This window comes from Coffea arabica, chromosome 1e (genome assembly GCF_036785885.1).
Source record: "Coffea arabica cultivar ET-39 chromosome 1e, Coffea Arabica ET-39 HiFi, whole genome shotgun sequence".
In the NCBI taxonomy this organism is placed as follows: domain Eukaryota; kingdom Viridiplantae; phylum Streptophyta; class Magnoliopsida; order Gentianales; family Rubiaceae; genus Coffea; species Coffea arabica.
In genome coordinates this window covers 56,997,687-57,019,536 of record NC_092311.1, presented here as the reverse complement: position 1 = coordinate 57,019,536, position 21,850 = coordinate 56,997,687, and the positions used below count along the sequence as shown (strand labels likewise).

At 37.3% G+C, this 21,850-nt stretch overlaps 3 protein-coding genes across 7 annotated transcripts; 2 read left to right on the top strand and 1 right to left on the bottom strand.

Moving 5' to 3' along the window:
* Positions 1 to 1,548: 1,548 nt before the first annotated feature.
* On the top strand, positions 1,549 to 11,540 carry LOC113717316 (protease Do-like 2, chloroplastic). 5 transcript variants are annotated; one of them, XM_027242134.2, is made up of 21 exons: positions 1,549 to 2,064; positions 2,466 to 2,651; positions 2,752 to 2,802; positions 2,884 to 2,957; positions 3,106 to 3,169; positions 3,560 to 3,604; positions 4,033 to 4,140; positions 5,092 to 5,169; positions 5,416 to 5,482; positions 5,659 to 5,717; positions 6,026 to 6,125; positions 6,857 to 6,936; positions 7,913 to 7,969; positions 8,976 to 9,079; positions 9,734 to 9,821; positions 9,927 to 10,012; positions 10,135 to 10,159; positions 10,259 to 10,330; positions 10,658 to 10,708; positions 10,820 to 10,880; positions 10,952 to 11,540. In XM_027242134.2, exons 1-21 carry the CDS (start codon positions 1,825 to 1,827, stop codon positions 11,197 to 11,199), a joined length of 1,944 nt encoding a protein of 647 aa, XP_027097935.2. In that variant the 5' UTR covers positions 1,549 to 1,824; the 3' UTR covers positions 11,200 to 11,540. The 5 variants fall into 5 exon arrangements, with proteins under 5 accessions (XP_027097935.2, XP_027097930.2, XP_027097921.2 ...); XM_027242129.2 differs by having other exon boundaries at positions 10,808 to 10,880; XM_027242120.2 differs by having other exon boundaries at positions 9,719 to 9,821.
* A 428-nt stretch (positions 11,541 to 11,968) lies between these two features.
* On the bottom strand, positions 11,969 to 14,152 carry LOC113717350 (probable indole-3-pyruvate monooxygenase YUCCA10). Its single transcript, XM_027242161.2, has 4 exons — positions 13,372 to 14,152; positions 13,002 to 13,238; positions 12,460 to 12,582; positions 11,969 to 12,264 (listed from the first exon to the last, which is right to left on the bottom strand). The coding sequence occupies exons 1-4, from the start codon at positions 13,996 to 13,998 to the stop codon at positions 12,094 to 12,096; spliced, it is 1,158 nt and encodes a 385-aa protein (XP_027097962.2). The 5' UTR covers positions 13,999 to 14,152; the 3' UTR covers positions 11,969 to 12,093.
* Positions 14,153 to 16,280: 2,128 nt separating this feature from the next.
* On the top strand, positions 16,281 to 21,785 carry LOC140020930 (uncharacterized). The gene is made up of 2 exons (XM_072071583.1): positions 16,281 to 16,379; positions 20,992 to 21,785. Exons 1-2 carry the CDS (start codon positions 16,281 to 16,283, stop codon positions 21,472 to 21,474), a joined length of 582 nt encoding a protein of 193 aa, XP_071927684.1. The 3' UTR covers positions 21,475 to 21,785.
* Positions 21,786 to 21,850: the final 65 nt, after the last annotated feature.

The following is a 21,850-nucleotide window of genomic DNA, read 5'->3' as shown; positions in this document are numbered from 1 at the left end:
AGGTAGAAGCACTTTTTCAGCTCGGGTGACTCACTCCAGCGGGACGGAAATAACCTCTTCAAGCATCATTAACTTTTAAATATATTTTTGCTCTTTATACCCATTTATGAAACACTCTAAATTTTATAGTGCTTTGATTATTTTTTTTTAAAGATGGAGGAATAATAAGAGATTAAAATGAACTATATTGTAAATGGGTTAATTATTTTCTCTTGAATTTTTAAAAAACAACTAAAACAAATAATTTTATTTAAGATTACTTTCTATCATAAAGTAGGTGAAAATTATTGAAAAGATAGCCAACGTTTAGGGACCATTTTGTTTAAATCTCACGATCACCATCAGTATTGATATGATTGATTAGTCAACAAATTTGATTTTGATGAAAACCTTTGGCATGCGTGGTAATAATATTTCTCCGGAATAACATATTATTCTAAAGAAAACTCTTACCATATTATTCTCGAGAAATTTTTTACCATATTATTCTAAAGAAAATTTTCATTTATTTTTCTATCCAAACACACGATTGTTAGATTATATTATGACACAATTATTCCAAAGAAGGAAAAATATATATTAAAAAAAGAAAATTTTGAGTTTCTCCCTATGTCCACTATAAAAACAAGGCCCACATTTGGATAAATCCGATTTTTAAAGAATCAATGGTTTAGATTATACCACACCAACTCAATAAAAGTGTGATACAATCTGAACTATTGAATTTTTGAAAACTGAATCTACCAAAGTTTTTGACTAAAAACGCGATGCCACAATTATGGGTGAACTTGGACGAGCTGCTAGGGGGCGGGCTGGCTAGCTGGCTTAGGTCCAGAGACAAGATTATCATAAAAGTGCAAACTTTTAGACTTGACAAAGCCTAACTCATGGGATGGAAACCCTTCAACCGACCCAAATAATTAAAGATTGAGTTGGCTGAAGCTTGGTTGGTTCGACCCAAAGATAAAGGGTAGAGCGTATTATAATTTTGCGTTGGGTAGAGTTTGGCTCTAGATTTTAGACTCGATTAGAATATGAGCTGAGTTTGGCTCTTTTATAGACTAAATTCGATTAAAGTTTGACCCATTATTTCTCAGACACACACACACACACACATATATATATGTGCACCCTAATATATAGAACTATAAATATATTATTTTTAAATATGTAATGTATAAATAAAGTATTAGTAATTAGCAGAGAGAGTATTAGATTCATTAAATAAATTATTAGTGGTATGTTCATGTTTTGTTATTATTTTTCATGTATTTTAAAATAATTCGATATAATTATCGTTGAAAAATTTTTGATATACGTACTTTTAATGATCTTTTTACTAGTTTATGTGTAGTTTTAATGTTCTAGATTTCAAACTAATTTTACCACCTAATAGTTATAATAATTATATTAAGAAAATTAACTAATAATAAGCGAATTTGGACCGAGTCCGAATTAGACATGAGGCCCGAATGCATTGCGAGCCAGATATGAACTACATATATATTGTAACATGATACTCATGATTTTTTTTTTTTTTCCAAGGACAACGAAACTCATGGTTTAAGGTCCGGCACACATGCCCTGATTGACAGCCTGCAAATAATTCGTCGTTTTGGGAAAATTCCATTAGAAGGAGAAGGCGTCGATTTAAAATGGGAGAAGCCGATATCAGATATTTATACTGGATTTACATAAGCAGATAAGGAGCTAACCAGCAACACGTTTGTTACCTTTAGTAGTTAGTAGAAAGGCACGACTGAAGCCGCCTGCGCTCTCTCCCTCTCCGGGGCCAAGTTTCTACTTTCTACTACACTGATATAAATGGCAACCGCGGCCGCAACCTGTTGGTTCACAGCGCTCACCTCCGCCACCGGCCCTTCCCGTTACTCCCTAACCTCACAACGATTTTTCGCCACCACTTTAAGACGGCACTCTCATTTAATAGCTCCCAATTCCGAAACTAATCAAAATGCCGAAACTCATGCTGCTGTCAATCCAAATCGCAAGAGCAGAACCTCCAAGAAACCACTCCCTTCCTCTCCGCGTATATCCAGCGCACAGGTATTTTGCAAAACCTAACCTCATGCGCCACCAACTATTTGTTTTACTTGTTTAAGAGATTGTTTCCCTACTAGAAAATCTTGAATGTGTCGCTAGGTGTGTGATTGTTTTTAAAAAATGAGTAGTAACTAACTCAAACGCTCAATGTTGTTGCTAATTCTGGTGATTTTTGCACCAATTTTTTCCCCCTGTCCTTACCTCTCATCGTCAATCACCATTTAGGTGGCATTTGGCTAAAACCAATTCGAGTTGTATTCCCGAAATAAGTTTCGGCTTCATCTCACTACAGGGAAATTGGACATCCTGAGAAAAAGAAAAGAAAAACAGTTTAGATTTCTATTCGAATTTTTAGCTAATACCAGGTCCCTTCACTAATATGATGTGTACGTCGTTAAGTTCAGAAGGAAGCCGTTGGTCAGAGGTTTCCTGGGACGTCAAAAGATGAGGTACATTTCTCGCGTGCTGATGCCAGGGGTAGTAAAACCGGACGATCCCAACGGAATCAACCTGTTGCCTTCAAATCCTTTGGTCTGCAGAAAAAAGGAAACAAAGGAGGCAATAATGTGTTTGATATAAAAGAGCAACAGGTAATTGGGGCAGCACATTACGAAATTTACCTTTTAGAGTGCTAATTATATAATAAGCTGAAACAGGGAATTTTCAAAATTTTCTTACCTCTTTCTCCAGGCTGAAACAGGTAATTTTCAAGATGCAGCTTTTCTTAATGCTGTTGTAAAGGTACATGTCTACACTTGTGAACTTGGCATGTAGATTAGTTTGTTAATTTCTGATCGTCTCTTTCATTAAAATATCTTTCAGGTGTACTGCACACACACTGCACCAGATTATTCGCTTCCTTGGCAGAAACAGAGACAATATACGAGTACTGGAAGGCAGGTTTACTGTCTCCATCATCCATTGATTTTCTTGGTAGTAGATGTGAAAGAATCTTCTGTATTTATCAGTTTATCATTTAGGTGACTTAGCTCAAAAACCCTTGCTAGTTTTTTTATATGTTTGTTCTTCAACTTCTATACACAGTGCCTTCATGATCGGTGATGGGAAGCTTTTGACCAATGCACATTGTGTTGAACATGACACACAGGTAATTTTTGCTGAACATGACACCAAGATTATCCCTCCCCTCCCCTTCATGCTGCATGATTTTCCTAGTAATATTGCTTTTGAAGATTGCAACTGATACCAAGTTTATACATCGACATTATTCTTCTTATTTCTGTGTCATTAATTCTTCAACCATGGCCAAGAACCATCATTCTAAGTGTTATATTGAGAAACTGTCTTATAAATGCATTTAACAATCTTTGGACTTTTGCAAATTTATAACAATGGCAAAAAGTGGAATACCACTCAAGCCTTTCTATGTTTTGATGTGCGAGTTGTTAGTTACATTCGTTAATTCGTATTTGCATTAGCTTATCAACCTGACAAATGTGCTATATAGGGTGATAATTTTTCTGTCTTTTGGTCACAGGTCAAGGTGAAGAGAAGGGGAGATGATACCAAATATGTGGCTAAGGTATAATCCATTGAGCAATATAAGCAATACCCTTTAATAGTTTAGTAGAGTCCATTACTTATCATGGTCTCTGTGAAGCATGTCACATTATGCTTAACATACTGGTTTAGTTGATTTTGGAAATTTAGAAGTTGGTAAGTTTTGTTTCAGTCCTTGTTGATGTGATCTTGAAACTGAAATCTGGTCTGTCTAAGGACTTCTCGAGAATCAAAATGATAGAGCATTTATACTTTTGTTGGTGAAGAACAATATGAACTGCAGTTTATTAATGGTAACTCAAAACTTTTGGCCTGGAAATGGGTAGTTATTCTTTTGGTTGTGTTTTAATTTTTTAGGGGGTAGGCCCTAGAAAGGGTATCAGTCTGAGATTGTTATTGAAAGGATTGTGGATTTTGATGTTGGCACTGGTTTCATGATATAATCCACAGGTTTTGGCTAGGGGAATAGAGTGTGATATGGCTTTACTCTCGGTAGAGAGCACAGAATTCTGGGAACGAGCAGAGCCACTTCATTTTGGACGCTTGCCTCGGCTGCAGGTGCTTTTTCTTTATATGTTTATCTTGGCAAACAGTAGTTTTAGCTGTGAGTTCTATATGTTTGTATTTTATATGTCCAGTGTAGTGTCTATTCTTTTTGCGCTAGTTTCGTGGTTGTGAATCAGACTTGAGGTTGAACTAGTGTAGAATTCATATCCTTTAAGTAACTTTATGTATAGGCTTGTGCTATTTTTGGAATACTTTTCTGCCAAGTTTTGGCAAACCTGGCAAATAAAGTTAGGTGCACATTGTTAACCTGTTGTCTCATCTGGTTTAAAGTAATATATTTCCAATGCTTACCTGACCAATTTGTTGACAGGAAAAATAGTTCATGTAGAATTGGGTCCTTTTCTTAGAATTTAATTTATTTATTTTTGTTATTTCCTTGTAATTTGATCATCTGGTTTGTGTCACACAATTTACTTAATTGAGAGCTGTAGAGATGGAAGTAATCTCGTGAAAATTGTGGATTTTCTAATATCAGAAGGTGTACTGAATTTGAGGCTTCCAAGTACAGGTTCACTTAAAACATATGCTTCGTTATTGTAAAAGAGCACCTTATGACTTTTGTTGGTACTTATCTAAGTGATTCTCTAGGGTTCCTAACTGCATAGTTTCTAGTAAAATTGATTTAGTTGTGAGCTTTGATTAAATATTTGAAGTATTGGCCAAGAAGATGTGTTTTCAGAATGCAGCAAACTGTAGACGAGAATATTGATTTTGACAAAATTGATCTGCTCTCAGTTCATCAAGAAATACTACCAAGATATTTTCATTTTCACTTTATAAATCTCCAGTGGTTCTTATGCAACTACCTGTTTTATCTGTGTGCATGCCGCTGGAGCTTACTATGTAGAAATACTTGTACTCAAATGGGAAAGCTACTTGGCTATCCTGGTCTTTTAACTTGAAGGCACAAGATATAGATTAACTATTTCTGTTGAATGGCAGGATCCAGTGACCGTCGTAGGATATCCCCTTGGAGGCGATACCATTTCTGTCACAAAGGGAGTGGTATCAAGAATTGAGGTTCGTTTAATTGGAGTCTGAATATATGGTTGGTTAAAGATTTCCACATGCCATCAAATGAAAATTTGATGTCTACTTCGTCATTAGTCGTGGTTGAATATTCTTCCAGTATATCATGAAATGAAATCAAGTGTCCTTTGTCATCGCTTATAGTTGATGTTCCTATTTTTACCTTAGGCATGCAAAAGAAGCTTCATTAACTGACTGGAATGTATTGTTACCTTTCTAATTAGTCTATACCATCAGGTAACCTCGTATGCTCATGGATCATCCGACTTGCTGGGCATCCAAATTGATGCAGCTATTAATCCTGGTAATTGAGCTTCTATTATGCTATCACCGTGCATGAGGAACCTGATAATAAATAAAAGTTGACCATCCTTGTCTCCAAATTATCTTTCCGTGTTTAATGCTACAACGCACTTGTAGCAAATGCATATCTAGTCATGTGTTTATTGCCATGTATTTGATTAAGATTGTTTATTCCAGGTAATAGTGGTGGTCCTGCATTTAATGATCAGGGAGAGTGCGTCGGTGTGGCATTTCAGGTAATTTTTTGCCAAGAGTCTAGCAGAAGTGCAGTCTAGGCTTGAGATTCGGCTATAATGGTTTACTAACTTCTGCCACCTGCCCACCCTGTCCGGGGCACATCTACCTCTCTTCACCTAGTTATGGACTAGGTCTTGAGTTGGCAGCAGTGTCAAATTCATACCATTTCCAAAATTGTTAAAACTTTTCCCCTTTTTTTTCTGGTTTAGAATTGAGTATTCACCGGATCTTTGATATTCTCTGTTTGATTCCTCGTGATTATCTGTTTTACCATGTCTAATGTGTCCTTACAAGGAATTTGTTTTAGGTTTTCAGATCTGATGAAGTTGAGAATATTGGTTATGTGATTCCAACAACAGTTGTGTCGCATTTTCTCGAGGACTATGAGAGAAATGGGAAGTACACTGGTAAGTGTATATTTTAATCAGTTATTTTGGTGTCATCAGTGTTTGTATAATGTCTAGTAAACCCACACAGACACACATCTGTTCTGTTATTTAACTTATTTGAAGGGTGTGAGAAGAAATGGATGAACTGTAATGATGATCTACCATGCTTTTGTGGTTGAAATATTGAGTGCTCACAATGTTTTTTAGATATGTGATGCTTTCCTCCATGTCCTTGTTATCAGGAGAGCAATAAGTGTGTACCATAAGATGGTTACCTTATTTCTCTTCTCCTACTCATTCTCCTTTTTCATTTTAGTTTTGTTTTCTTCTCATTTTGGGCACAGATGCATGGTAACATGCCAACACCATTTTGCTGGCACCAATTGGTTTGATATGGAGTTTTCTGTCGGTAAATAGCCTCTACTTTAGGTGGGGGTTTGTAAGCCTTAGAGTACTTGCATACTAGTTTCTCCAATTAGTGCATTTCTGTTGTCTTCCACTGCTGTCTGGAAACTTGTTTTCAATTATACTGAGTTTGTTTGGATAGGAGTTTATTTGGATGATTTATTTGAGATAATTACTGAAGCACTTTTTGTGATGTTTTGTATGTGAGATAAAAAGGTGATTGGAAAGATAAAAAGGTGGTTGAAATTTGTGAAGTAAATTATTTTATCTGAAATCAAGTCAATCCAAACAAACCCACTGTAACATAAGAATATTGGAGTAAGCTTCTCTTCATGAATCTTCAGGTTTCCCTTGCCTTGGAGTGTTGTTGCAAAAGTTGGAGAATCCTGCTCTTCGTGCATGCTTAGGAGTGCCGTCAAATGAGGTTTTTCTCTCTCTAATTGCTCTCTAATTGGACTAAAAGGATAGTTGAATCTGCTAGTTCAAATGCTTGTAGCCTCACAGTTCTTAATGGACATCGCCATAATTATACTTGTGAATGTGTCAAAATATATGCCTACTCCTTGGATATGCATGTTCAGCGAACATGGGTTTGCATTTTCATTCTTCTATGACTATTAATTGTTTCTTGGAAAGGACTTTAGGGAGTTTTATGGATATTGGGAAAGATTAACTTGTGGAGAGCAGAAATTTGCATTGGGGTTGGTCATGGTTGCTCCACGACACTGAAGAAGGTTGAAACGGGAAATTATCCATTATAGGGAATTTAAGTTATATTTATTGAACAACAGTAAGCATTTGTTGTTTCTTTAGATAACTGGAAATACACCTAATACAGAGTGAGTGCATGTATTTCTTGTTGACTTTACCATTTCCGATGTGGTAGTGTGTCTTGTTTGATGTGTGAATGTTACAAGTAAGAAGTGGTAGTTTTCTGTGATTGAGAGGAAAAACGACCCAGCCCCCAAGAAGTTGTTGTCTGCGGGAGAGCATTTTAAAGTGCAGAATAGTTAGGAGAGATTTGCCACATCCTCCTTGAAAGGGGGAAGGAATTTTCTTCTTGAAGCCCAAATTGAGTAAAATGTGAACTGAAAAATTCCCTGGTTCACTTGTGATTGGCAAAAATTCTATCATTTGTTTATTGATTTTACAAAAACTGTTGCTTTGATGCTTATTTTCATACTATTATGTTTGTGGTTGTGAGCACTTATGGTCTGAAGTAATTTAAGATTTTCTGGATCACATGGGACATGCCATGTAGTTTTCTCTGTTCTCTGGGTTGAGATTGCATCAGATTGCCTATTTAACAAATTAATAGCAATCCAATTGTTCATTTTCTGCTTATTTTGCCAGACTTTTGCATTGTCTCTTGCAATTTTCCCACAGTGGTTTTTCTTCAGGGTGTGCTTGTGCGCAGAGTTGAGCCAACTTCTGATGCCAGTAATGTTTTGAAGGAGGTATACCTGTACTTTATAGTTTCAAGGCCAAGAAAGCTCACATTTGATTTGTTTTTCCCTCCAGCATATACCAAAGTTTTGCATTTTGGTCAAGTATGGCACCATATTGATAGCTAGCATTTCAGCATGGTCGAGTTAGTGTCGAGTATATTTCTGATTAATGCTCTTTCTTTTTCTTATGCTTTTTTATGAATTGTATATCTACTGCTTTAAGCTTCCTAAATTCAGTTTGGATCTGAAATTAACATCCATAGTTGGTACAGTCGTGCAAAATGAAGTTGGCAATTTAATGGAACTTGCCTTTGTCCACAATTTTTCTCGTAAGGTCCATTGTTTACACAGATAATTGGTGAAATAGTTTGTTACTCCATCTCTTATCAGGTTTACATTCAAGTTGTTGTTGGCCACTGATTATCATCACAGCCAACACGTTGACTGTTTTTGATTCATTAATCACCCTAAAGCTGCAAGTCCTTGTCCCAAAATTAAATTTACTATTAGTAACTATACCTTCCTTAACTTTTATCATTTTCAATCAGTTTTGACTTTTAAATTCTTAATGGTATTACAATTGGGTGACAGTGTAATTCTGCTACGTGAGTACAAGTTACTTTCCCCTTATTGTGATTGGATATGATTAGCTATTTTCGTGTTGGACTCATGGTTTGCCTAGATATGTTTGAAATGACACTTCCAGTTTTCCGGTATATCTGAATGAGATGTGTCTCCTTTTTCCTAACTATAGTTACATTATTAAGGAACATACGGTGTTGGTTCTTTTATTTGTGAGGGTTAATACGGTTAGTGATTTTTGGATAGTATGCTAGTGTTGTTTGCTGAAAGGCATAGAGTCTTGACATACTTCCCTATTGGCTTTTCCTTTTCCTCTCATTTACTGATGCTTCCTAATTGTGCAACTTTTTTGGGATCCTTACTTTCTTCAGCTTTAAGGTGTACGCTGAAATTCTTGAAATTAAGTTACACTTGTACCCTGATTTCCTTTCAGGGGGATGTGATTGTAAGCTTTGATGGTATTCGTGTTGGTTGTGAGGGGACAGTGCCATTCCGATCGACTGAACGCATTGCATTTCGCTACCTTATTAGTCAAAAGTAAATATCTTAATTTTCTGCAATGATGTTAAATTAAGTTGAATTTCAATATTTCTTGGTGTCAAGATCTTTATTTAATTGAATTCTGGTAGTGAGTGGCCTATGAAGGTGAGGTTTGTCATTTAAAAGCATATCGGGACCGTCAATATAGTTGCAGTTTTGCATCCATAGACACATCCTGATCACTCTGTAATTTTCCATGATACTTTTTAGGATATCTTTTTTATTGTCAGTTCAATATGCAAGTAATGGTTTTCGTTTACTGATACTGGTTGAAGTTTACGTACTGAAGCATATCATTTTTACCATTGTCCTTTGGGTGAGCGAAGGAATTTTTTCACTGGACTCCTGCTTTTATTTAATTTTTGTCTTCAGGCTTTGATATGCAGGAATATCAGTTGATGAATGTTTTCAAATTTACATTGCTGTTACTTCGCAAATTTAACTCAAATAATAGAGTTATCATTGACATGGTATTCTATCTGGCTCACTTCGATGAGCATCTACTGAAATATGATTAGTTACAAGCACTAAAGGTTTATATAAAATCGTCGATACTTTTAAATGGTTTTTCCCTGTCCTAGGTCCATCTATTACTGCTTCTTTATTTATATGAGAAGCAAAATTTCTCTTGTTCAGGATGCTTTGTTTCAGATTTGCAGGGGATGTGGCAGAGCTTGGTATTGTTAGGGCAGGGTCATTCACAAAACTTAAAGCAGTTTTAAATCCTCGTGTGCATTTGGTATGTAACAAAATTTAAAAGATGTGATGTTAGTATTTAGTAAGTTTGAAAATTTGACTCGAGATCCCTACAGTAAATCTAGATCTATTATGCTTTTTATTCTAGGTTCCATATCACATTGAAGGAGGTCAGCCTTCATATCTAATAGTTGCTGGCTTGGTTTTCACACCACTCTCTGACCCACTGATAGAGTACGTTTTGTTATTAATCTGTGTCTTTACCTTTTTTGGGCTGGTATTATCCAGTCTCCAAAGAAATAGTTCGTTAGGAATTATTTTCATTACAGCAAATTTACCTCTATTATTTGTGGCAGGGAAGAATGCGAAGACCAAATTGGGGTAGGTTTTGTTTATTCAATATTTGCTTTATTATACTTCAGTTAAGCACTTCTATTGAGCTATTTATTTGACGGTTGCCTGCCTCTCTTCTCTGGGTAGTTGAAATTATTGACAAAGGCACGGTACTCGTTGGCTAAGTTCAAAGGGGAACAAATTGTGATCCTTTCACAGGTTGGTGCATAACATTCACCAAGTGTGAAGTCAAATTGATTTGTAGATGCAGCTTTTGACGAAAAAAGTTTACACTCCTTTTTTGTCTCTGGTTCTACTGTACGAGAGGATATCATCTCCTATCTATTAATATGACTTAAGTGGAAACTGTAATTCAACTTTGTTTCTCTTAGCTCACAGCCATGGTCCAATTGGATATTGCTAAATGATGATTATGAAGAAAGTAAATAAAGGAAAAAAAATCTGGAGATGCTTGGTTATAGTATGATATATGAAATCCCTTATTGGTCATTTCGCCATTTTTGTTTACTCGTAATTCACTTACAGGTTTTAGCAAATGAAGTAAATATTGGATATGAAGATATGAGTAACGAGCAGGCAAGCATTTTCATGATGACTTTGGTTCTTGCCCTACCATGTTACATGGTTGTGAATAATTTCCAATTTTGAAAGGTGTAAATTTTTTCCTTAATTTAGAAGCAATTGCAGGTTTTGAAGTTAAATGGAACGCGCATAAAAAACATTCACCACCTTGCTTATCTTGTTGATTGTAAGTATTGGTTTATCAAATTTCTTGATCTGTTTACTTTGATTTGCTCTTTATATTACTATTTTTCTCAGCTTGCAAGGATAAATATTTGGTCTTTGAGTTTGAGGACAATTATTTGGCCGTTTTGGAAAGAGAGGCTGCTTGTTCTGCTTCTGCGCGCATTCTCAAAGATTATGGGATTCCAGCTGAAAGATCTCCAGATCTTTCAGAGCCATATGCTGACTCCCTTGGGGTAAACCATCCAGTTGAACAACATGAATTTGGAGATGGTCCAGTTTCAAATTCAGAATTTGGTTTTGAAGGTCTTCTTTGGGTGTGAAGAGAGCCGGAGGGATTTCGATTTGGTGATATCTAGAGCCATTCAAAAGAAGTGGGATGAAAAGTTGAGAATAGCTTCTGCTAACGTTTCTGGTCACAATGGAGTAATACACCGCTGCTAGACATTTTCTACATTGGTTGGGCTTTGGGTCTCGGTAATTGTCGAATGTCTTGGAGGACATGAGAAAGTCTGGTTTCTTACAAGCCAAAAATTAACCTTTATCTGATTCTTCTCTTTGTAATTATGAAAGGAAATAATAAGTTACACGTCTTTATGACTTTCACAGGAGATGTAATCTTTCTGGACTTAGAATAATAAGCTAATTCTGTTATTAAGCTGTATCGCCCAGTGCAAAAACTATTACTACATAGATTACGAAAGCGTTGTAAAAGAAAAAAATAAGACCCAGATGGCGTGCCTTAGTGGATGTGGATGTGTAACGGTGTTAACGTGCAAATTTTTCCCCGTAATTTTTGTATCTGCAGAGTCTGGAATGGCCGGACTTCTCGTGTGTCGTACTCCTTAATACGGTCCGCCGGGCTCCTTAATTTGTATCGAAAAAGATTGTAGTCCAGGACTCGAGGTTTTCATCAGACAAAAGAATGTTTGGTAACAATCAAAAAAGATTGAAGTCCAGTACAAGATGTTTTCGCGAGACAAAGAAGAGAGAGAGAGAGGAGAGGAGAGCTGTGGAGACACAGTCATAACGGGAAGTACCAGCAACAAACCTTTTTTTTTTTTTTTTTATGAAAGATCTTTTAGACCATAATAATAATAATTAACTCTCTTATTATCTGTAAATCTTGATGTGTTTCCCAAAACCATTTAACAGTTTCACTCTCTGTAAAACAAATTTTGCAACATGTTGTATTTATAAATCTGGACATCGAGAAGTCACATCTGTAGAGCCCGTTTGATATCATTGGCTATGCTTTGGGCATCCAGAGCAGCTCCATACAATCCTCTTCTAGCCAAACCAGCGCAGTACAATCCCTTGGTACCCTTCCAGTTGTTAGGGAAGGCAGGTTTTGCAAGTCCATCGTCAGTCAGGAGATGATCAGCCCCCTGAGGCCACACACAAAAAAAAAGAAAGTAATCAGTAATTGGATGGAGCAATCAGGGTTTTACCATAAATTGTTCTCCAGTGCGTACGCTTTCCTGGCCAGGTGGAGGTGGGGCAAATATTATGAAGATGTCAAGTTGAAGGAAGACGGGCAAGAAGTTCAAAAGGCAGCTGTGCAAGGCGAACTATAATTGTACCTGGAGCCACTTATTCGTCGATCTCTTAAAGCCGGTTGCAAAAATAATAGCATCAAATGGGTAAGACTTGCCATCCTCAAACACCACATCATTGCCTCCAAGACTTGCTACTGCCGGCAGTACCTGTTCATTTATTTATTTATTTTATGGTGTCAAAATTATAAGATTTTACAACATGCATGCTTCACACCGAAGGAATTTCGAACAATACAATACTTTTGTATCATCACTCTACATGAGCTGACATGTATCAGAACTGGAAAATGGAAATCATACACGCAAAGCAAGATGGCTACGTGCCCACTGATCCACATCAATCCTGCAAATATGATTAAAACAGCAGTAACCCTTTATTTTTTTTTTTCCCCTTTTCTATTGAACCCCCTTTTCTTCCCCTTGAAAAGATAGCATATGAAATCAAAATAATTAGAAGCAGAATTAATTTGCATGGTCCACGCGCTATCAGTTCATCTAACTATTGTACCGCGGAAAAAACGGTTCAATTAATGAAAGTGTATTAAAATCATCACGCAATACTGCACCTGAATCTCGCCGGATTTGATTTTCTGATAGGTCCCAATGTCAATGACGGGGTACTTGCCATACTTGACTTTCATGGCGAAGGGACCTTCCTCTGGCCTTTTGATTCCGTACCTGGACAAATCTCCTCCGTACCACAGCTTGCTCAGCATCAACAACAGCGAGTCAACCGCATTCAGAGAAACATATTTCAACAAAACCAGTCCCATGTTTGCCATTCCCCTTGACATAATGTGAAGCTGCATGTGTCATGACAAACCCATTCAAGGAATCCAATAATTCTCACCAGGGTAACTAAATATACTATGTTGTCACTCCCAAATGAATAAAATGAAAAAAAAAAAAAAAGGGAAAAGAGAGAGAGTCGCCTACAGGGCTACGGACGGCGATGGAGGTCTTCGCACCGTAGTTTGATAGATCAAATGCAATTTCCATACCAGAATTTCCAGACCCCACAACCAAAACATTCTTGTTTTCATAGGACTTGCCGTTTTTATATCGGGTGCTGTGGAGGACCTCGCCCAGGTAAGTGTTGAGACCTTCAAGCTGCGGGATGAATGCATCGGTGGTTTCTCCCGTGGCCACCACCAAGCACTTGCTGGAATACTCCTCCATCTCCTCGGGATCGGAAGAACCCAAATTCCTGGCCTTGACAATCCATGCTTCGGCGGCTTCATCGTACTGCGCCGACTCCACCGATCTTTGGTACAAGGGACAAATGTTGAAATGGGAGACGTAGTCGTCTAGATAACGCAAGAACTGGTCTCTGGACACGTAAGTCGGGTAGGTGGTCGGGAACGGCTTGAGAGGAAGCTGACAGAACTGTTTAGCCAGGTGAAGATGAAGGCGGTCGTAGGAATATTTCTTCCACAGGGAAGCAAAACAATCTTCTCTCTCAAGGACTAGGTTTGGAATGGAAAGGCTGGTCAAGCATGCTGCAGTTGCAAGCCCCGATGGCCCAGCTCCCACTACTATCACCACTTGTTCTTTGGTTGCCATGGCTTAGAGGAATATGGCCGGCCTTGGGTCGTCGCTCTGATCTGCCCACAAATTAATCTCCAAACTCCTCCTAATGCTATATAACAGAGAATAGAAGATACAAACACTGTAGGAGTTAGCAGGAGGGTATGAACAATATATGCTACTAATAATAATAAGTCATAACAAACAACATAAATAATAGGAGGACGTTAATTGATTGACTCCAAGCTTTTGTGGGGTCCCTCGTTATGGGAATTTAGCTTCCTTTTTTTTTTTTTTTTTTTTTTCTTTTCCCCCTTTGTTTTGCGGGCAAGTAATAAAAGACCTTTATGGGTGGGTCAAACACAATAAAGTAGGTTGTTGGCCATTTATCTAAAAATTTATAAAACATACAGTATTATAATGTCGTCATTATCATCAAAGGATTTTTTTTTCCCCCGAGGACGTTCGAAGTTCTAAGCATTTTGTTAATAATGAGCGGTTTTAGTCTAATTACTCACTCGTTCTCCGAATCCTGTAATGCGTTCACTGGAGGAGTAAAGTAGTGTTCACTTGACAACATTGTGCTGTGCAACAAACAAAATTCATCATATGAAGCGAATGTATGTAGACAGGGAGATGCGAATGTAACTTCTTAATGCATGTATGTAGAGAGGGAGACATGTATGCAGAGAGGGAGATGCGAATGTAACTTCTTAATGCAGGGGATGAGGACGATAAGACAACTAAGCTCTTCCTTTTTTTTCTTTTTTAAGGCAAGACAACAACTAAACTTTTGTTCCCAAACTGAATATATATATATATTATAATGATGACCCCAACAAATATTTATCGGATCAAATTACAGAAAAGTATTTGTGTTAGGCATGGATTTCGATGCGTTGCGATAGTCATATAGTATAAACTTGAATACATTTGTTTTACCCACAATAAATGATTGGAATTCAATGGAGGCGTATTTTGGGGTCACTCATGCCTAGACTTTTTTTTTTTTTTTTTTTCCGGATACGATAACTATAGTATATTCTAATTTATTCTACACTGAGGAGAGGGGGTGAATCTGAGGAGTTTCAGGAGTAATTCGAAAGAGACTGAATCACTACTTGATCAAACGGATGCGCTGCGCACCATCTGAATTTTTTTAAAGTAACTCCATATTTTAACGTGACAATTGATGGGAGACAATATTTATTGTGATATTTTAAAGGTTTGGTGATGGCCACCGATCCAAAGGCTGCTGGTTGGGTCACTCACGCCTGGTCGACGATGTGTTTCCTCCTCGTACAAGAACCTACAAATTTACAGCAATGCCATTGCCAACCTCAAAAGATAAAACTTAAAAGGAAGGGAGCTCATCGCTGGAACTCAAAAGGCTTTCTACGGTGATAGGCTGGGCGGGTCAAAGTCGTACTTGAATTGTTAATGTCAGCTGACGTGGAACATGGAGCTATGTGCTTCCGAGGTGGGATGGTCATGCGATGGGATGCCTTGGAATAAATATTTCTTCTTCTTAACAAATGGATGGAGTAAATTTTATATATATAAACAGTGTACATATACGATGATATCATTGGTTTGAATTTATAATATATGTGTAAAAATTAAATTTTAAATTTAAATTTTGTATAATTATTTTTCATTCAAAATTTCCTTCAGCTCTGTTTGGATTCATCAATTTTTTAAAAATTAGTTTTTCAAATATTATAAAATTTTTTTAAAAATACTCTAAAAAGTAGTTTAATTTTTTTTATGTTTAAAAAATATTTTAAAAACTCTCTTACTCTCAAATAGCCTAACATATATTCTAAAAACATACTCTAAAAATTTCGTTGCAATAAAATTTTTCAAAAAAAGTCCCAAAAATGGCTAATCCGGCCAAGTTTTGGACCCTTATTTAAAATTTTTGGTAATCTCAATTCCACTCTATCACTCACCAACCCACACAAAGTCAAGAGTTAGTAGCGAAATTCGAACGAACGCACAACTTCTGCGCGATCAAATAATTTTTATAAGTTAATAGTAACACTACATTTTTACCAATTGAACGAAAAATGGCAATGTTGACGGTCACCGCGCATTGCTTGGTGGTGCCACCTAGGGGTGCAAACGAATCGAGCCGCTCGCGAGCGGTTCGAGTCAAGCTCGAGCTCGAGTTCAGAATATTAAACTCGTTAGCTCGCGAGCCGGCTCGCGAGTTTGGGTATATATATATTTTTTTTATTTTTATTTTTATTTAATAATAAAATTACGTATATTATATATTTATTTTTTATTTTTATTTTCATAGTAAAATTACGTATATGTCCTTAATATTTTATTATTTATTAAGAAAAAAAATTATTTTTATTTATTTATTTTTAAATAAAATATTTATTTTTTATTTTTTTTCGAGCTCGAGCTCGGCTCGACTTGATTCGAGTCGAGCTCGAAATTTGCCGGCTCGTCGAGCTCGAGCTCGAGCTTAGTAAAATTTAGTCGAGACTCGGCTCGATTAGCTCAAAACTCAACTCGACTCGGCTCGTTTGCAGCCCTGCCACCCCGCACTTTAAAAGTGACTGCGTGAGAGACGAGACGACTGACCGGATTATCTTTCCCATCCCCCACGCGTTAGTAAAATCTTAGGTGGTCAACCCTCAAAAACATGATATGATACTCCTTTACTAGTACATTACTACTACTCTAATCTTCTTCTGGGAAAGCGAGAAGGCAATCGCACGAACCACGAAATGATCCGTCCCGACTTTGTTAGTTTGCTTTGAAACCCTTCATTCATTATCCTCAATTACTAATTCATGTTCCTTCTTGTCTTAATTTCTAACCTTGGCAATTGGACGGTTTAAAAGAAAATCCACCTAATAAAAACTAGAAATAGGAAAACTCATCACTACTACCAGGCACGCCTCAACATGTATCTCAACGTAACTCATGCATTTCATTTCACCTGGAGAAAAGAAAATAAAAGAAATATTGCCGCACCATTTCGGAAAAATCCACAATAAACAAGGTCATGGAAAATATGTGTATGATATATAGCTAGCTCGGATACCCCTTGTATCGATAAAAAAAAAAAAATATATATATATATATAGCTAGTAAGCACCTGCGTATGTAATTTTGTTGGCTTTTAATTTTGGATGCCGTTTCAATCAATTTCACAGATCAGAAAATGCATGCATGGTGATATTGACTGACTATTACTTGCCTCCAAGTTTGAATTATTCACAGTTCTTTACGCTTTAGCTTGTCTATGATTACCCTCCAGGGTTTCATGGTGTGCTTGACAAAAATCAGTTAACTTGACGTCCAAGAGGAGATTGAGGTCATAATGCATTTCCCTTCCTTCTTAATCCACTCTGACTAACTATTATGTATATCAGTAGTATCTTTTCCAACAAAAAAGTCTCAGATCTCTACTTTTATTTACTATTTATTTTGATGGAGAACAAATTAATTACTATGATATTTACTGGAACAAAAGAAAAAAAAGGCGAAGAAAAAGATTAACAAGGCATGCATGCTTGTCAGTCGTCCTTGGTTTGGTTGTCTGAAGATTTTTGACAACATGCATTACTCCCTCCGTCCTACTTTGATAGTCTCGTTTTCCTTTTTCGTCTGTCCCAAATTGTAGTCCACTTTTCAATTGAAGAATATAGTTGTATTTTAATTTTTTTAAAATACCCTTATTCAATGTAAGTTGTTGTTACTATAAACCTACCCCATTTAATGAGAGTTGATTCTTTTTTTACCATCAATTCAAGTTCCCATAAAGTTGTACTCCCTCCGTCCCACTTTGATAGTCCTATTTCTTTTTTCACACAGTTTAAGAAAAAGCAGTTAACTTTGTTGGAAAAGTAAATTTAGATTGCTATTTTCCTAAAATACCCTCACATTAAATATGGTACAACTTTATGGAAACTTGAATTGATAGTAAAAAAAGAATCAACTCTCATTAAATGTAGTAGGTTTATAGTAACATCTCTTTCTTTACCTCCAAAAGGTCAGTAAATAAATATGTCCCCCTTTAACCTTGCATCCAGTTTTCTTTCCATTAATCAGATGGGGTCGGTTGGGTCAGAAGAAGTAATGAAAAAGGGAAATGTCTCCTTCCGGCGTACCATTCGATCATTGTTGTCATCACAAATCCCGTCTTCTCTTAGTTAAACCTACTTTCTTTCTCCGGCGAATCCGAATGCCACTCACTACTGCTCTTACCCCACCAACCCTTAAATACAATAAAGCAGAAATCAAAGTCAGTTGAAAGAGTCTGGACGTCTACCTACAAGACCGATCGAGCATCCTTTTTCTTTTTAATTTCCTCTCTTCTCCTTTTCCATTTGTTGATTTGTTCTCAATTTATACGTATAGCAGCATGATATATAGTTGATGAATTAAACATAAGGTCCCGTCCCCATGCGCAACGATACGATCAAGAGAGAGTAGTTGTGGAAGAAGAATAATATTAATTGTTCTGATCTGGGCTCCATTCCTGTACAGATAATGAAGGGGATGAGGAGGTGCAGACTTGCTCACTTTCCAATTCAACGACTTAATGCATCTACGGAAAACATGACACCCACCTAACGATTGATTACGTACGTCAAGTCGATAAAATTGATTTTTTTTTCCTTTTTTGAAAGTGGATTACTTCTTTTTTTTTTTTTAAAAAAAAAAGGGAATTCTATTACTACTGTATATATATATATATATATATATATATATATATATATGTTAAGCCAATGAGAGACATCTACAATTTTGTAATGCATCCAATTGCCGTGGCATCCTCAAGAAAATAAAAAAAAAAAAAGAAAGATTATTTTCACGTACGAAAGTTGATGCATTAATTAAAAAGAAGAAAAGGGGGATTGCTAGGCCTCCTTATCTTTATTGGTTGGCTTTCGGATCATAGCGTTGCGTGGAAGGCTTTACAACTGGTGTGTATTGTACGTATATGTCCACAAAAAGAGGAATGACAATTTGCCTAATTAACTCAAGTCTCTGATTCATTTCAAACAGTAGTTGGAAGTAGTGGAAATTGAAGAGAGCTGAGAAGAAAAATACTACTACTGTACTAGGAGCGTACTCAGCAAAGCTGCTTTTATTTCTTACCAACTCTTTCCGAAAACTTTCCGCAACCTGGAAAAAATCAAAATTAAGTACAATTGGCTTTTTTGACCGTCCCCCTGATGCTATTCTTGGCGGGAGGCCCCAACAGATCCTTGACTGAAAATAAAAAGTACCGTCTGATTTCACTTTTAGATTACAGAGGAATCGCCATATATTTAAAAAAACTTCATCGCACTCCGGAGGAAGGACTGCTGCTTCTCTAGGGGTGTGGGTGGGAGGTTATGGAACAGGGCGAGGACGGGGGGAACGGGGAAGGGATCCGCCTCCTCCAAACTCGCCGTGTTGCCATCCCTGTGCTCCTCCCAAAGTCCAGACGAGACTCGTGCCATGCAGCGTCATCTTGCTGTAGCATCCACCTACTCGATGCTAATATCATTCATTACTCTGTTGCTTTAACCTCTTGACACACGCATGCATATATTGGCTTCCAAAGCGGCCGCAGACAACTTATATATTTTCACTGCATGTTCACTCAGGCCCACCATATACATAGAGCAATGAACGTGCATTTAGTTACTTATTTGGTTTATGTTCTTCTATATATATATATATATATATATAAACATGTTGATTGGCCGTATGAATTTTTTTTTTTTTTAAAGGGAAAGAATTTGAATCCGATTCCTTTCACTTATAGTTCGTCCCTTGTCATATGAATTTAAAATAATAGCAAAGAGGAAATAGGATCCAATGATACAAAGTTGAAGAGTCCAAACACTGGTGTACAACTTGTTATATTATTTTGTTTTTCTCCTTATTTTGGAAACAAAGGTTTTTTTATTTATTTATTTTTTGGTAATCCAAGGAAACTGTAAAAGCTTTATACAGTACTACATTGGAAAACAAGGGAAAACAAAACAACTTTTAAAAACTCAACAATTTTGTTGCAGGAAACGTGGGCCATCAAAGCTCCAAGGGCAGTTACAGAATTTAATGAGAGCTGTTCTTCCGTACAAATATAAATTAAAGCCTGAAAAGCAATTGTACGTCGCCTAATCAAAAGATCCAATAAAACCGAAATCCACACTTTTCATCAGCCTTTCCTTTCTGTTTGGCATTTGTGCGTCCCAAATTACACAGGCCAACCCAGGGCAAATAGCTATGGGCCGCGAACAGCATCTGGGCTACAACTCTGGGAGAGACATTGGAAGATGCCAATGGCATTTTTTTGTTTTTTTTTTTGTGATCTCGTTCTTTTATTCTAGTGAGACGGATCTACCAATCTTATTAAACTGTTGGGCCATCTTGGGCTTCGTACGTAACATGTGCTGCCCTGTGATCGAGTTGTGGTCTTATAAATTGGCTCAGGCTTCCGACTGGTTAACGGGCATGATGCATGCTGTATGTGGGATTGATTAATTTTCGCTGGTCGTATTCACGCGCGCGCGCACATACATATATATATATATATATATATATATATATATGTCATGTATCCAATCACTGTGACAAATAAATAGCGGAAACACTGTATTCGGGGATTATAGAACAGGGGAGCCGTTGTAAGTTATTGAGCCATCCTGAGCCCAGGATCGGAGGGACATCAAAACTTGGGAGCGTGAGTTGCGCAAATAAACAGGTTGGTGTGGTGAGGTTCACGGGCGATGAATAGCAACAGCAGCAAACAGCCACTCAGGAAAGAAATGGACAGAAGCTGCCAATTCACCGTCATGTGTTTCCATGTCAAATTTCATTTATCAATCTTGTCCCTTAGCTCAGACACTACAAGCTGTCTCCTCAGATGATTCCCCATTCATCCTTTGCCACCTGCCATTCCAGTCCCCACCACAAAACCTTCAGCGCTAGTAATAGTTCTGATCACTCAATCATACATGGATAGTTGATACCCACTATTACTACTGCATTCTTTGATTCCATTATTGTCTCTCACAAACACACACATTCGCACATTTATTTCTGCACCCTGTGAGGGTATTGATTTCCTTATCATTAATGGCTGCCATCTGGCCCCCTTTTATCCAGTTTTTGATTTTCATGGCAAGCCCATCTTTGATGTTGGCCTTCGTATCAACAACTCTACCTGATCAGCCACAGTTATCAACCTCCACAATTTCAGCTGCTCCAGCATTGTTGCCAGATGCACCTTTGGCTTCGCCGCCAGCCTTATCTCCAGACATTACTCCTCTGTTTCCTTCTCCAGGTGGTTCAGAGCTTTCTCCAAGCGAGTCCTCCTTGCCCACAATTCCTTCAAGCCCAAGCCCTCCAAATCCGGACGCAATAGAAGCTCCGGTGCCTTTCCTGGCGTTTTCACCACTCGGGTCCCTGCCAGTTTCCTCCTCGAACCAGCTTAAAGTTTCGGGCTTTCTGAGTTCGGCCCTCCTCCCAGCTTTCTTAGCACTTTGGTAAATGCACATTTCCTGTGGTATGCAAAGGTGCAAACGCATTGCGGCTACTACAGCACACTTGATAATAAAGGTTTTTGCTGATTGCGAGCTTCTATTTTTCTTCAGATTTAGCTTTCCAACCGTATGTGCAGAGAAGAGGGCTTTTTAATTTGATTTTTTATGAAAGACAATTAATTCTAGCGTATGTCACCAAGTTTGGCAGTGGGAAGTTAGGTCTCAAAGGTCGATTCTAATCTTCTTGTTTGTGTTTGCAATCATGAGCTGATCAATGTAAACATTTTAATGGTAAATAAAGCTCCTGCTTTTACATCAGGATTCAGAGCTTGCCTTTTCTCTCTATTTACTTGAGCCTGGCATATACAAAAATAATTAAAAGA